At 34.9% G+C, this 17,879-nt stretch overlaps 1 protein-coding gene across 1 annotated transcript in view; it reads right to left on the bottom strand.

The window, feature by feature from the left end:
- Positions 1-12,910: 12,910 nt before the first annotated feature.
- The window catches only part of SLC7A11 (solute carrier family 7 member 11), a 67,684-nt gene continuing 62,715 nt past the window's right edge, over positions 12,911-17,879 (bottom strand). Inside the window, exon 12 of the mRNA XM_014057793.2 lies at positions 12,911-13,439. Coding sequence (XP_013913268.1) covers positions 13,372-13,439 — 68 coding nt within the window. The 3' untranslated portion in view covers positions 12,911-13,371. The remainder of the gene's footprint in view (positions 13,440-17,879) is intronic.

The raw sequence follows: 17,879 nt of genomic DNA, 5'->3' as shown, positions 1-17,879 counted from the left end.
TTCAAAGCAGTTGCATGGAGATTTTGGGTGGTTGCACCGAAGCACTTCGGAGACCCTGCATGATAAGCAGAAGTCACTTTCACTCTAGACAGCTATGGCAGAAATGTGTTCCCAATGCATACAGATATATGCATATACAAAAACCTAAGCTTCAAAATAACCACCCAAAACTTGAATGATAGATGTGAAGTCTTCTCTCACTTTATGGGGTGAACCCACAGGGACAAAGCTTTCACATTCACACAACTCTATGCAATAGGAATTAAACATAGGGTTATTTCATCATAAACTTAAGTTGAACCATGGTTCACTGAATTAATTCAATTGCCTGAATTCACACATTATTTCTGACCTTAAATTAGCCAATTGGATTCACAAAATAAGGTAGCCAATTGAATTTTCATCCTAGGATGTTGTATAAAGCCACTCATATTCACATAGAAATCAAATTGTCTTTCATTTTTACTAATTATAAATAGGAAAAGCGCAGAAAAATAGTGTAGATTAAGTTGAAAATGCTTAAAGGAAATATTAGAGAAGTGAATAGTTTTAATACTGTTAGTATGAATAACATATTAACAGTATAACTTTCACAACCTTCTAAAAGAAAAAAAAAACATCTCGTGTAAAAATACAAGCTACTTTGCATGTTTATAATTCCATGTGGTCTTCGAGTAAACAAGTCCAAAAATATGCATAGGTACTTATGTTAAAACTATTTGAGTGATAATTACAGTCTAAACTGTCCATCTTTCTTTCCATACTTTTATCATTTCATTGCTTTAACCTCCATCTGACCTTTTCTGGTTGCTAATGGAAAATGAGCCATAGATGGATATAAGATTTTCAGAACTTATCATGAAATAAATGAAACAAATAATCCTCATTGGTTTCAGTTTTTCATTTGTTGTAAAGTGAAGGCATATTCCTGATTACCATTAAACCATCACTTACTGAATTCAGGCTTCAAACAGTTACTGGCACTGAGGAAATGTATGAATAGGATTTCAGTTCAGATTTTCAACATTCTTAAGGCATATAATGTCAGGGTCTTCCTTTAGCCATAAATGTATTTATTTATGTATTTATTTGCTCATATGACTTATATCTCATATAATGATTCTTGGCAGTTGAACATCTGATGATCTGCATTGCAAGTATCACATTTATACATAAACATGCATATACATAACATGTTTCTCTTGATAAACTTCCTTAATTCTTATGTCTCTTTTCACTTAGAGAAGTCAGAGGTTGAAGAATCTGCTCCAGCAGATTGTCAGCCTTGGGATTTGGTCAATCACCTGAGACTGACAATTGAAGCAGGTGCAAGAAAAATCAGATGACAAGGGCCCTGATTCTGAATATCAACCCAACCTGACATATTTCAAGAACTCCAAAGAGTTTTTATAAGATGTACTTACATATAGGGATGTCTGTAGAGAAAGAGCCTAAAACTAAAGGTGATGAACACAACAATGCAAAGACCTGTCCTTTTTTGGGTGTATCATGGTTGTAGCTCCTATTTTGAATTTTCTTAATCAGATTCATTGGAAATGTTGTTCATTTTTTCCAAAAATGGACATCTGGTCTTTTTATCACTATTCAGTGGCATGTGACTGAATACAATTATCACCAACCTATGAATTCCCATTTATACCAGCCACACCAACCTAAATCACCGCAATTCATTATTTCTGGCATGCATTTTATTTTTATATGTATTACTGGGGAAAAATTCTGCTACAAGACTCTCAGTGAAGTATGAAGGAAATTCTATTTGCTAGAAACTGGACTTATCCTTGGTAATGGGAAGTAATATTTGTTCTTTACAAATTACCTTTTTCATGTAATTTAAAGCTGAATCCAATAGAATGAATCCACTTTGCTTCTTCAGTATTGTTGCATCATAAATGAATAACATAGTATAATATATATAATGCAAGTCAGGGTCTTTCTACTGCAGAATAAGCTCAGTCTTGAACTTGTTTTTGTGTTCCATCAAATTTCAGTTTTGGTTGTCTTCCATTATTGATGTATTCATAGCTTCTATCCCATATTTCCTAAACCAAGGAGTTAAGTGAGACCAGCAAACAAATAAATGTCATTAAGGAACAATCACTTCAAAAGCCCAGGTTACTTCCTGTTGCCAGTGGAACATTAGTCCAACAACAGAACTGGTTGGTGATCATTGGGAAATTCCCCAAATTGCCACCAGAATCCCACCTGATCCATAAAATGCTTAAGGAAGACCACATAATGGCCTAGTCACCCATAGAAGGGTCAAGCAATAGTCAGTATAATTGTCTTATCATATAAAGGGCTTTGTGTAATAAGGCTCCATATGCATAGCATAAAATATGTATATACTTTGGGCAAAATGCAAGGTGTAATGTATGACTGATTGTATGTGTTAGGCCATGAACTCCTGAGCTGTTCCAGACTCTCAGAGATTAGGAGGTTCAAATTCCCTAGTGACAATTGAAGAATAATTTTAATACCATCCTGAGATTATTTATTTATCTGTTCAATTTCCAGGCCACACAACTCCCAAAATTAAAAACATAAAAAAAACTATTAAAAATCACAATTACCTCAAGGAAATAATAAAGAAATAACAACCTTCCACATCGCACTAACCTAGAGGACACAACTGTGAGAAGAGACCTATGTTTTGGGTAGGGTGGAATTCAAGAAAATCTCTGGGAAGATCCTGTTCCAGAGGGCAGAACTCCCAAAAAAGCATATCTACAAAAGACACTATTTACCATTTTTAGAAAGGTTTTGGTAGTACTTGACTGAAGTAAACCAAATCTCTATGGTCATCAACCACCAATTTAGATACTAGCAACGTTTTATTGCAAACAGACCTGACAACAACCAGAAACCAAGGTCACCACATTAGTATCCAGGACATCACTTGAGGTCAGGGATATCTCCCTGCTTCACACTCAGATAAGCCAGCCAGCATTGCTGGCACTTTTTGTAGAAATAAGATACTCCTGGATCAGATTCTAGTGTTTAAGGCACCAGGGTAGACAGCAGAAAACCATATGTTCAAGTCCCACCTTTGCCACAAAAGCTGGCTGGATGACTTTGGGCTGATCATTGTCTCTCAGCCCAACTCACTTCACAGGGTTGTTATTTCATATTGTGAGGAAAATAAGAGGAGGAAATGTGTTGTATATGTTCGTCCCCTTGAGTTATTTGTCAAAATAATACAAATGGGAAATAAATAAATAAACAAACAAACAAACTCTGGGCATTCAAATTAGAATCAATTTTACTCAAGCTTTTTCACACTACTTTCTCACACTACTAGCTTTCTCACACTACTAGCTTTCTCACACTACTAGCTTTCTCACACTACTAGCTTTCTCACACTACTAGCATCAATATTCTACAGCAGGGGTCGCCAATCCCCAGTCTTGTGTACTGGTACTGGGCCACAGCATGCAAGAAACTGGGCCTTGCAAACAAGTGAAATCCAATCCATGGGATGCAGGCAGCATGCAAAACCATGCCCCTTCCAGTCCATGGAAAAATGTCTTTCATGGAACAGTCCCTAGTGCCCAAAAGGTTGGGGGCCACTGCTCTAGGAAATGCCTTGCAAGTCAACATTCTATTTCCTGCATCCAACAGTTAGGTGGTATAGACAGTAACATTAAGGGTGAATAATTAAAAATAACTTTATATAATAAATATGTATTTAGAGCAAAAGCAAAGGCACTATCTTTTTAGGAAATACATCAACATCCCTTTTGAAGAAATTTCTACAAAGTTATTCTCACAAAAGCTTTTTTATCTTTTCTACTACATTTTAATCAATGCATTTTTACAACCATGATAATCCCTTCTTTCAATTGGACATCCAATTTAATGTGTAATCCCTGCATAAGGACTGTTTGGTATGTGTTTTTTTAAAAACCAAATCATAACCTATGTTTGTTTATTGTATATTAGACCAGCTTTTCTTTTGTGCTTAAGCATTCATTTATTTATTTTAATACTTCTGCGAAGCACTTGCTATAATTGAACAAATCATCAAAAATTAAGATAAGAGAAAATATTTGAAGCTATAATTCCTCTTCTAGCCATTCTAGTAGAGAGCAAAATGCTGCTTTATCTTTTAAGTGCTTAATTCTGGAGAAGGCGTCAATGCTAGCAATCAAACAGCAATATAATAAAACCTAATTGCATATTTATTGCACAGTTACAGGCAGAAAAATTGATCCCATCAGAATTAGGAAGAATGTTTCATCCATCTGTTGAACCTCTGAATTAGGCTGTTCTTTCGTTAAATTAGAAATTTCAGAGACAATTACCTGAATATTTCATTACATTTTATATATTTACTTTACTCTAATTCTCATGCTTGGGAATGAGATCTTTACCAAGTTCTTATTTAATGTAGGGTTAAAAAATGGGGTGAATGATTACTTATGTAATGTAATTATCATAAGAAGTTTCTAAAAGTATGCAGGGTACTTACATATTGCTCAAGTGAACAACTTTCATTACTAGAAAACAAACAACTGCAATCAATTGTAATAATGAGTAGAGGATTATTCCATCAATAGAAGTTTATATTTCTTTAAGAAACTTCAGAATTCATTATCAAGTTTATATTTTAAAATGTGCATAGTGTAACTGACATGAAAATTGGATAGATTTTAACTTTTGTGCAAGACTTACCAATCCATGTATCTCCTAGAGGTGCTGTTTTTGTAGTATCTTGCATTATAAGGAAAGCTAAAGGTCGTAAATATTTGGCCACACCATTGTGTACACTGATTAGTCCTACTAAAGATATTGCTAGATTATAGATTTTGAAATCAGATTCAATAACTTGTTCTCAGATATGGTTAAATACTTAAAAATAATATGTTCTAATGCCAATGGGCAGAAAATTAATTTCACACTCTTGTAAAGTAAGCATAGTTTTCAAAATACTTTTATTTTTATAATATGATCAGAATCTTAAAATGATATAGAAACACTTTTAATAAAATAATTATCACCTCTATTTATATTTATTTGTTCTGATGTCATTGTTTACTATGCTTTCTGAAAAGAGGTGTGAATATATTACTATTTAATATTACATTTTATGTACAGTATCTAATTAAATGGATGTAACCTGTGAAAGTGTATAATAGATGTGTTAACCCTAAAAGTTCCATAAAACCCTGAGGTGTTTCCGGTACCTGACTCCAAAACTACTATTCAAATAACATCTTAAAGATATTCCATCATTTTCTCCTTAATGTATTTCTCTGACAAGAAAAAACCCTCAAAACAGATTAAAAGTGGTGGACCTTGGGTAATGAATAACTAAGAATGATGGTTTCAAAATGGATTATACTCTGCTGAATTCAGGGATGACCCCCTACAAAAGATAACACAATCTCCACTTTTCCCCTGCTTTGCAGTATTTTCTAATATTTTTGTCCTTAACCATTTTCTTTAAAAATGTGGAAAATCAAGCAAGCAATCACAAAGTTTTACATGGAAGAAAAATGAAATCAGATTTCCCAGTATACCATCAAGGTACCATGTTGTTTATTTATTTATTTTATTTATTTATTTAATCTGTCAAACATGTACAAGATAACAGCTATAAGTATAAACATGGACCTGAACAAAGGAAATGAGTACAAATAAATGGGGACAGTAGGACAGGGATGGTAGGCACACTGGCGTGCTTATACCCGCCCCCCTTATTGTATTTCAGATAGATAGATAGATAGATAGATAGATAGATAGATAGATAGATAGATAGATAGATAGATAGATAGATAGATGGTATTCAGCAAGTTCTCACCAGTACTGGAGAACCGGTAGCAAACATTTTGAGTAGTTCAAAGAACTGGTAAATACAACCTCTGGCTAGCCCCGCCCCCATCTAGTCTCCCAACTGATCAGGAGGGAATGGGGATTTTGCAGTATCCTTCCCCTGCCACACCCACCAAGCCATGCTGACCAAGCCAAGCTGAGGCCACCAAGCCACGCTCACAGAACTGGTAATAAATTTTTTTGAATCCCACCAGGTGTGTGTGTGTGTGTGTGTGTGTGTGTGTGTGTGTGTGTGTGCATAAAATCAAGATGTCTTAACATGTCAGCCTCTGTTTTGCTGCTCACCTGGTATTTGGGTGGGGGAATTGTTCTGTGCAGGAATGACTGTGAAAAGGGAGTTGTTCTCACCATCTACTGTGCATGGTGCAGAGAGAGGAGTTGCCCCCAAGGCCAACTGTCCAGCATACCAACCTGATGATGATTTTTGAAGATGTCTCCCACATAACACTTGTGGGGTGTTCGGATTGGACTATGGGATGGGGTTACCAAGGGGAGGGGGTTGGGTCACTTATTGAGGCACGCTTTTGCCTCAGATCTTGCTTTGCCTAGCTACTATCTACTCATAACCAGTAAAAGTACTCTTAATTCTGCAAAATGGAGTTGAGTGGTTTCTTTCTTGGTTACTGAGGGAAGCTGCCCTGACACCTAATAATTATCAGTGATAATGCAGCATATACTCTTCTGAAGCATATGAGCTTCCTCCATTCCATTTTAAGGGCTATGCAAATTTCCTGATTTACTCTGGTCAGCATTTTTGTTTCTGCCCTAAGGCAATGTATTCCTTCAGAACAGTTTCAGCTGAAACTGACAGAATCAAAAATGACACTTGTTGAAATGCAAGTGTCTTGAGAAATAGTTTTTGCAATGATTTTAAAATGATGAATTTTATAAATTATTATAAAATTATATAGTTGATTCCATTGACCTGTACAGATCTAGACAATTATAAAATAGTAATGATACAATATGTACAGTATTTTATCATATGTATAAAATACTCAATTCTTTCAATAATTCCATTAGATTTTAAAATTATGTAATTGATATTGAACTATAGTTCAATGATATCATTGAACTACACAAACATGAAATTGTATTTTATTTTATGTATTTTTATCATAAGTATGTAATATACTGTATATAACTACACAGAGAACATATACAAAATACATAATTAGCATTAATTTTAGCTTAATTTGTAATATACCGAATGTACTTTATGTAATGTATGAATGTAATGTACTTTAAAGTTAGGAAGAATTGCTTTGATCATAGAAAAGCATATTATTTATCTACTCTTCATTAGAGCAACCCCTTCTTTTTCATGCTTTTTATCATCCTGGTACATCTTTGATTAATTGAGACTGAATGTATCTACCACCCATCCATGCTATCTCACAACCTGAAAAAAAAGAGTAGTAGAGGCTGGCTACTTATGCATCTTCTGAATAATTTTCAAAGTACAGTATATGACAGCTGGTGTGATTTAATATTTAAAGTGCTAAAGTAGAACTAAGGAATAAGAAGAAACAGATTTAATCTTTCCTTATTCATGGAGACTGACTAGGATCTTTGCACCAGTCATTCTTAACCCTAGGGAGGAAGTAAAAAAAACAACAACTCATATCTACCTAATGACACTGGTCCATAACCTTCAATCATGCCTTGCTCCTGCAGTGAATTAATCCATGCTGAATATACAGTTTGTGCATATACGTGTGGGACACAGACTTTATATTAAGGGGAGTTAATTTTTCAGCATTTTTTAAATCAATACATAAACTGATTAATAGTTTATCCATTTGGTATAAGGTCTGTGTACTGTAAGAACCTTATACATTATAATTGTCCTATAATTAAAATCCAATGCATATTTTCCGTGAGAGAAAAGTCTGCAGGATTTAGATCTGTCCTAGGCTCATCTTAAAACCCAATAATAATAGACATTTATCAATTAACACTTGTAGCTAATATTCACAGTTAAACACTTACAATTATGTAACCCCAAGCAGTGTTAGATTTGTACCAATGTTTTATATAGAGTTTTTGAAAAGAAACATATATGTAGAGAATTAGTCAAAGAAGTTTTTGAGACTTCATCTTGGTAGCGGCAGATAATTCCAGTGGTGATTTGATTCAATAAAATGTGTGTGGAGGGCGGGGCCGAAGTCGCAACGAGACGACGTGTGATGTCAATGCTCTGAGATCGCAGTCGATAGTTTTGCCACTGGGAGGTCCAAACGGATCTAAACTGTCCCAAAGAGACAGTGAACAGGAAGAATACGTCTTGCTGATCTCGGGAATATCGCAAAATCCTCGAAAGAAGCAAGAGAATTTCTTCAAGCCAGTGGCAAAAATTCCAGGTAAAGGCTGATGAGGTTGGGCAGCCCCAAAATGAAAGGAATGGAAAGTGAAAGTGTTTCCAGCTGGTGAGAAATCTTTATTGTTTTAAAAGAGAGACTGCCTATAAAAACTTAAAAATTGATTTAAATTGAAGAATAGAAGAATCAAGTGGCAAAATTAAACCCTTAATGGTTTTAGACAGTGGTTATCTCACTTTTTTAAATACTATCTTTATGGATGGAATCTTTATAAGCCTTTTAAAATGGATGGATTAAGTTTTCTTTTTCTACTTTTTCTCTGTGACTCTGTGATTTAAAGATCAAAGTTCTCCTCTTTCATTGCTGCAGGTATTTTTTTTAAATTCATTTAAAGATTGGACCTCTTCTTCTAATTTGAAATACAAAATAGACATAAAAAAGAACATTTTAACAGTGGTATGCTGTCCAACTGCAGGGAGATTTTGTTGATTGGAGCTTTGTGTATTCAAGCAGAACTTCCTCCTCTCTTCACAGTTTGTTTTGACAGCTCGTTACAGAGCGATAGGGGTAAGTCAGATGTCCCTTTGAAGTGTGTTTTCAACAAGAGAAGAGAGAAAAAGACGGATTTTGAGAATCCATGTTTTAACATTAACAACCTTCCAAGCAAGGGCAGATGCACTTCTTAAGATGGCACAATGTCAAGAAAATATACAGATTGTAAACTTAAAGACAATATTTTCAGAATTACTAAAATTATCAAATACATATGAGAGAATAGAACAAAAATTGGAATACTTGGAGCAGCTAACAGCAAAATATGGCGAAAAAATTGAAGATGTTTATCAAATGCAAAATGAGAGAATTGAAGTCCAAAAAACTGAAGTGGAAAATGAATATAAAGAAATTAAACCTGCTGATATTTATGGCAACTGGTTTGTTTTTGAAAATGCAAAGAATGGAATATTGAAAGAGGAAATAAATGGAAAGGAAATCTATCTGAAAGGGCAAGACATGGAAGAAAAAGAAAAAAATAAAGAATTTATGGACTATTAAACCTTATCAGCAAAAATATTGATAACACTACTGACAATCAAAGATAAGTGCAATAAAGAAACAGAAAGAGGGCATCAAAATTATATGAGAGATCTTACAAGCAAGGAGCTGCTAAGAGAAGTCCATACAAAGCTGATCAAGAAGATGTTTAGAAGATTAATACCACAAATGGCAGAAGACATGAGACTGTTTTGTCAACAGGTTGATAGATGGAAGAGTATTATTTAAAACTAGTTAAACTTAGTGAAATTTAGTGTTAATAGGTATAGTTAAATAAAAAATTGATAATGATAATAATGTATACAATGTGTAGTGTCTTGATAAGCAATAATTGGATATGAATATTGAATGATACCCATAAAGGGAAGATCAGAAAACCTTTTGGATTATATATAAAGGTCAATTAAAAAAAGAACTAAATTAGATAGAGTCAAGTTTTGACTATTAGGGGGAAAATGTTATGATATAGGATATAGTCAAATAAAGAAGGGATAATGATAATTTATATATATGTATGGGAACATCATAAGGAAATTGGATGTAAATTGCAAACAGTGTTTTGAAAAGGAGGATTGGAAAATTTTGTTACTAAATATTATGGATGTTTAGCTAGAATAGGATATAAGGACTTAGTACTATTGGAGGATTTTAGAAATCGTAAATGAAATTCTAGTATGTGGTTATGTATTAAATTTTGGTATATTTTATGATGGACATCTAAACAATAATAGTCAAATGAAACTGGAGGTATGATGATGGTAACATATATAAACATTGGAGTTAAAGTATTTGAGTTAATATGAACTATACTTGATGACGGTGGAAGAGATGCATGAAAGCTTTTTGTAACCAACTGAAACACTTTCTACAGTATGTAAAGAAAGAAGATTTTATGTTTCTTTTGAAAATAAAAAATAAAAAATTATTTTAAAAAAATGTGTGTGTATGTGTGCAAGCATGCATACATGCATGTCAGTGGTGGCTTCCGGATTCCATTCCAACCAGTACGGTTGGAACTGCCCCAGCATCACCCACATGCACGCATGTGGTGCGTGCATGCATTGTAGCTGGAAATGATGCTTCTGCAAGCCTCCACAACTCTCCAGCTGCTCAGCAGAGTATCGCGCAGGCGCTGTACGTGCCATGCACATGCGCGGAATCACCAACAACTTTAAAACACAGTAAGGAGTTCGGGCAGGCAGGTGGGCCCTCCAGAGCACCGGAACGGAATGGTATCCGGTGCTCCGGACTGGCTCTGGTGCACCCGTACCGGGGCGTACCGCCTGCAACCCACCACTGGTGCATGTACATGTGCACACCATGTAATACAAAGTACATAGAAGAGAATCATTACTAGATAGCATTGTCAGGTCTTACCACCCTTATTCAGAAAACAATTTCTAGCAGAGTAGACTCTAAGGCTGTGTCAATACAAATTGTAACTTCTTCTTGCCATAGGAGGATTATATCTCTATTTACTTAGACCTAAGTAAAATGTGACATAAAATGAGGAATAACAGATGAGAGAGTGCAACTAATTGGTTATTCCCTTGCCGCCTCAGAACAGTAGAAATGGCAGCAATGCCATTGAATGAATTTCTCCTAACCAAGACTGATCAGGTATAAAGAACAGAGAAGAGCATCGCAAGTGTTGTATACACTGCACCTCACCTCACCATACTATCCTTCCTTCTTAAATCACATCTTTTGCATCTTCACTCTTCATGGCAGTAGCAGAGTAATCCATGCAATAGTTAGAGATTTGGAACTTTTGTCTTGAGTCAGTGGTCGTCGCTATCCATTTATTTACCAGACAACTTTATTTATCTCTTGGGTTTCATTCAGCTATACATATCTTTGCAAACTATTCTCCTTCGGTACCTCATTAATATAGTTTTGTATTATTATAATGATTGTAAATTTTCATGTGATGGAATTATTAATTAGAATAATAAGCCTCCTGTGTGCCTTTCTAAAAGTCACACTATTACTTTACAAATAATTCAATGTGCGCAGAATATAAAAGTGCATAATTAATGAAGAAAGCAATCTCTCTAAGGACTTAGAGCCTGTTTTGGGGCCACTAATCTTACAAAAAAAGTGATGCCTGAAACTATTTTTCTTAATGCAGTGTTGCCAAATGCAAAAAAAAAAAAACCAAAACCATCGAACAGAATGCCATCAACATCAGTAAAGTTGAACAACTTCCTCTTTCAAATATTAAAGCAAAAAAAAAAAGACAAGAGTCAGCCAAAATTATTGAGATTTACAACTTTAGGAAATTTTGAATCAATAAAATCAATCCGCAAAACAGAGTGAAAAGTGATCAGATTTACACATGATGTCAAGCCATTGCTTGCTTAATCATGATTTGTTCAATAAACAATTGATGGGTTGATGGGCTCACAAAAACACAAAGCTATAAGCCAATGTATAAGCTTATAGACTATAAAGAGCCCTAGTGGCACAATGGTCAAACTACAATATTTCAGGAAACTCTGCCCACAGTCTGGAGTTCAATCCTGAAGTTAACTCAACCTTCAATCCTTCCAAGTTTGGTAAAAAGATAACTCAGATTGTTGAAAGCAAAATGCTGATGTTATAAACCAAAAAGAGCTGTAAAGCACTAGTGGGCAGTATAAAAGCCTAAATAATATTGCTATTGCTAATGTACCAACTATAGTAGATTTGCCATGCTATTTTAAACCAAAGCAGAATGGCTTAGAGCAGGGCTGTCAAATTTCCAGCCTGCAGGCTGGATACATCATGTGTTGGCCACGCCTACACCTAGTTTAACAAAGGGACCTGGTAATGACATTCAGTGGTGTTAGAGCACAACTAATGGTTTCTTGTACCGAATTAATCATTCTCTGTAGTGCCTCCTTGTTGAACCAGCGAACCATACTGTTATACAGTATGTAAGGATGCTTTCTATCAGTCTACGATAGAAAGTGGTCATAAGCCGTTGTTCCACCTGATTTTTCCGCAGGACTTTAAAGAAATGAAGTCTCTGTTGACCCTTACTAACCACCAGGGTTGTTTTTCCAGGTGAGATCTTGACTAATAAGCACGCCCAAGAATTTAAAAGAGGAAACCCTCTCCACACAGCTCCCCCTTGATATACAGTGGAGCAGGTCCAGCACCATCTCCTTTGTCTTGCTACTGTTTAAATGTAGGTTGTTTTTTGAACACCATGTGGATAGCTTCTGGACTTCTTCTCTGTATGCTGATTTGTCCCCTTACAAGCCCTTATCATTTGCCAGAATGTTTGATATGAGTTGTAATTCAAAATTCCTAGCCCAAACCATGTTGCTTTTTCTTGATCAAATGCTGATTGATCTCTTCAAATGAATGCTGTATTTATGCTGATTTTCAATAACAAGACAGTAAAATGGAGAACCTCAAATAAATTGTGAATTTGTGTTGATTTGCAATAAAGAGACAGTAAAATGGAGCAAATAAATCACCTACAATGATACATTTCTTATGTGTAAGAATTGACAAAGAAGGTTCCTCTGTCCATCATTTGGCATGTTTCTTTGGTGTCAGGACAATTCAGCGGTCTTAACTACAACTGATTAAGGGGAAATAGAGTTATTTTTAATGCAATAGTGTCCCCAATGAACTATAACTGTTGCTTTAAAAAAAGAACAAATAATGGAATAATTTTGTATTAATACAATTATTTTACTGTTGTCTTACATCAGGTCCAGCATGGAGAGTTTTGATATAATCCATTCTAATATTTCTAGCTATGATGAACATTTTTAAAACAAATGTTCTTAGTAAATATCGGTATGACCAATTGGACGTCTTATACATTTAAAATATAGAAAATACCACATCAACTCCATTTGCAAAGCAGAAGATAAATACTATTTTACAACAGTTTTAAAACAGTTGCCTACAAAACTGTTGATACAGTATCAGATAACCTTTTTAATGTACAGTATGTATACACATACATCCATAACAATTCCATTTAAAGTTTTCATCAAATATCAGGTTAAAACTGATGCCCCAATATAACTTTTTCCAGTAAAACTTTTTTTAAAGCCATTTTGGCAAAAAAAAAAATGTTCATTCAATCAATGAAGAACTTAGACGTTTGTCTAACAATGCAAATTCTTCTAGCTGAAGATCACAAATCTGGATTTTCTTCTGTTGGAACAACTTCTAAGATTATTTGCAATGTTGATGTCATGTTGTCTGTGGAAGAACAATATATGAGAGTCTGTTCATGTTTACTCAGATGTAAGTTCAAATAGCTTTTTTTAAAGAACATTTGGAATAGGACTATAGACAGAAAAAGAGATAATAGAGGCATAGAATTCAAATGAAGCAACTGACAGTTTGAGTCAAATTCAAAATATGTGTTGCATAAAATGTATATAAAATGAGTCTGGTAATTCATTTTTTTTTAGAATTTGAATCTTATTAAACTTTTTAAGAAGATAGCCTTTACAAAGTAATAGAAAAATAAATTAAAAAATAATCTGGCAAATGCTTACTCTCAACAGTACATTAGATATATTGCAATTATCATTACCTGCTCCTATTAGATTTATTTCATATATAGGGACAGTTGGTTTCTCTCATTCTAAATTACCACATAGAATTGTTCTTAGAATAAAAAATAGTATTGTTCCTACATACTATTTGGCATTCCTTCCAGGAAAAGTAAGATGTAAATGTAAATAAATAATAAATAGATAGATAGATAGATAGATAGATAGATAGATAGATAGATAGATAGATAGATAGATAGATAGATAGATAAATAAACTGTTATTGAAATTTAGGGCAAAATGTCATACTCTACCTGTCTAATAGCTCCCTTATGTTCCTTAAAATCAGATTTTTACATCCATGCAGTAAAAAAACCAATGCAAAAAACCATTAAAGCATGCCAAGACATTTCAATATATTTTGGTTCCATCGTGTTCATTTGGTTTTAAAGTTTAAATAAATTGATTTATATTGCAATTTTGCATCTGTGAATGTCCCACTCAAATAGTTCATATGTTCTCTTCCCTACTTAAACCATTTAATTATTCCTGAAAACTATTTTTAGAAAAATGAGGAAACCTTTTTGACCAAATTAAGTTAGCATACAGAAGGGATTGATGACTATCCATATTTAAGTAATATGTCTTAAGATCAAAACCACTGATGCCTTAAGAAGGAACAAAGGTCTATGGTTCCTTCATATAGGATTATTTATGTATATGAAAAAAATACATTGTTGTCTCCTTAACAAAATAATTGCTATTAGATTGCCAAAGATGATGTCCATGAGATGGAAGCTTAGCAATCTAATTACAAACTATTTTGTATACAGAATTTAAACTGGGTTTTCAGAGTCTATGTGCTTCATTTATGGTATTTATATTTTCTCCTGCCAGGAAACAATAATAGTTGCAGCGCTAAAAAAAAAATCACTGCATTGTTACCAAGAGCATAAATCTCAAACGTTTTATACTTTTTACTTAAATGTAATGGTTCAACAGTGGCATCCTGTGGCCAAACTGATTTATGAAACTGCAACTCAGTAGCTTGTGAAATTGTAACTACCTGATGAAATAATAAAATACAAAGACTCTTCTGAGGCAGAGAGAAATGACTACAGAATTCTACAGACATAAGGTAAGATACGTAACAGTGATTTCCATCACACGTTTTGTTTTATATTTCTTACGTTTATATCAATTCTTTGAAGAAAACAATACTTGTGAAGACATACACAGTAAGTAGATAAATAAAGCTACCAAAATATTTTGACTATCATACAGTGATTTATTTATTGTAGGTATTGAAAATATTAAAAATATGCAACTTTATATTATATATGTATGTATGTATGTGTATGTATGTATGTATGTATGTACGTACGTATGTATGTATGCATATACTGGTCTTGTTGTATTCAGGTCTTTTCCCATGTAAGTTTGAGATTGTCTTGACAACGTTTCGGCGAGGTCTCACTCACTATCCTCAGGCTGGTGTTCTTTGCTTAAAGCGTGGCCGGAGCTGCCGTCTTTCTATAAATCTTGGTGGGGGTTTATGGAGTGCTGGCATTGTTTCAGTAAGTGGATTGATTGGATGTGTGGCTGTATCATGATTGGTAGATTGGTGCTGATTGGTGCTGGCTATGGGTCCGTAGTTGTTTTGTGTTGTAACAGCCTGGGTGGTGGGTGGGGCTCGTTTGTTTACCAGGGCTGGTTTCCTGATGTCTGGTAGGCAGGAGGTATTGTCATGTTTATTCATGGTGTGGGGGTGTTTCTCTATTTCGATAACTTCCATAATTATTCTCTTGTTGGAGTGTTCAGTTTTGAAGATTAACCTGGTTCCTTCAAAATTAATTTCATGTCCTGTAGCTTTAAGGTGCTGGAAAAGGGAGGAAGTTTTTTCTTTTTTTCTTACTGCGTTCTTGTGTTCTGCGATGCGTGCATTTATTTTCCTGTTCGTTTGTCCTGTGTATGTTGCAGGGCAGATTTTGCAAGAATGCAGTAAGAAAAAAAGAAAAAACTTCCTCCCTTTTCCAGCACCTTAAAGCTACAGGACATGAAATTAATTTTGAAGGAACAAGGTTAATCTCCAAAACTGAACACTTCAACAAGAGAATAATTATGGAAGCTATCGAAATAGAGCAACACCCCCACACCATGAATAAATGTGATACCTCCCGCTTACCAGACATCTGGAAACCAGCCCTGGTAAACAAATGAGCCCCACCCACCACCCAGGCCATTACAACATAAAACAACAACGGACCCATAGCCAGCACCAATCAGCACCAATCTACCAATCATGATACAACCACACGACCAATCATTCCACTTACTGAAACAACACTCCACAAACACACACCAAGATTTATAGAAAGATGGCAGCTCCAGCCACGCTTTAAGCCCAAAACACCAGCCTGAGGATGGCGAGTGAGACCTCGCCAAAACGTTGCCAAGACAATCTCAATCTTACATGGGAAAAGACCCGAATACAACAAGACCAGCATACCTACACCCGTGAAAATCTACGAATATATATATATATTGTGTGTGTGTGTGTGTGTGTGTGTGTGTGTGTGTGTGTGTTTATTTGTGCTGATAAATAAATAAAGGGAGACTAGTATAGATCTATTTCAAGCTATTTAGCTCTCATCAGCTAAATAGATTGAAATAGATCTATACTAGTCTCCCTTTATTTATTTATCAGCACAAATAAAAACACAAATATAACAAAGGCAACAGTAAAAATACTGGATTTCTGTCGTGATGGACTCTTGTGACGAGCCGATTGACAGATGTTGGAAGCAGTTAGCTTCCTCCCATAATTGGGGCTTACCAGGGGTTGTGACACTAATATATATATATATATATATATATATATATATATATATATATATATATATATATATATATATATATATATATATATATATATATATATATATATATATATATATATATATATATATATATATATATATATATATATATATATATATATACTTAAAGTCACAACCCCTGGTATGCCCAAGTGTGGGAGGAAGGTCACACTTCCACTCTCTGTCATTAGGCTCGTCACAAGAGTCCATCCAGACAGAAACCCAATATTTTTACTGTTGCCTTTGTTATATTTGTGTTTTTATTTGTGCTGATAAATAAATAAAGGAAGACTAGTATAGATCTATTTCAAGCTATTTAGCTCTCATCAGCTAGCCATATCCTTACTGGGATTTGAACCTGTGCTCTATTGCCTCCCAGGCAGGGAGTTAACCATTTGAGCTACAGAGAACGACTCCTTTTATCAGCCAGCCAGGGTGGGAGGTATATACTTAAAGTCACAACCCCTGGTATGCCCAAGTGTGGGAGGAAGGTCACACTTCCACTCTCTGTCATTAGGCTCGTCACAAGAGTCCATCCAGACAGAAACCCAATATTTTTACTGTTGCCTTTGTTATATTTGTGTTTTTATTTGTGCTGATAAATAAATAAAGGAAGACTAGTATAGATCTATTTCAAGCTATTTAGCTCTCATCAGCTAGCCATATCCTTACTGGGATTTGAACCTGTGCTCTATTGCCTCCCAGGCAGGGAGTTAACCATTTGAGCTACAGAGAACGACTCCTTTTATCAGCCAGCCAGGGTGGGAGGTATATACTTAAAGTCACAACCCCTGGTATGCCCAAGTGTGGGAGGAAGGTCACACTTCCACTCTCTGTCATTAGGCTCGTCACAAGAGTCCATCCAGACAGAAACCCAATATTTTTACTGTTGCCTTTGTTATATTTGTGTTTTTATTTGTGCTGATAAATAAATAAAGGAAGACTAGTATAGATCTATTTCAAGCTATTTAGCTCTCATCAGCTAGCCATATCCTTACTGGGATTTGAACCTGTGCTCTATTGCCTCCCAGGCAGGGAGTTAACCATTTGAGCTACAGAGAACGACTCCTTTTATCAGCCAGCCAGGGTGGGAGGTATATACTTAAAGTCACAACCCCTGGTATGCCCAAGTGTGGGAGGAAGGTCACACTTCCACTCTCTGTCATTAGGCTCGTCACAAGAGTCCATCCAGACAGAAACCCAATATTTTTACTGTTGCCTTTGTTATATTTGTGTTTTTATTTGTGCTGATAAATAAATAA

This window comes from Thamnophis sirtalis, unplaced genomic scaffold, assembly GCF_051295495.1.
Source record: "Thamnophis sirtalis isolate CommonGarterSnake01/CBP01778 unplaced genomic scaffold, rThaSir2_p1.2 scaffold_10, whole genome shotgun sequence".
Lineage (NCBI taxonomy): Eukaryota > Metazoa > Chordata > Lepidosauria > Squamata > Natricidae > Thamnophis > Thamnophis sirtalis.
This window is presented reverse-complemented; position numbering and strand designations above follow the sequence as displayed.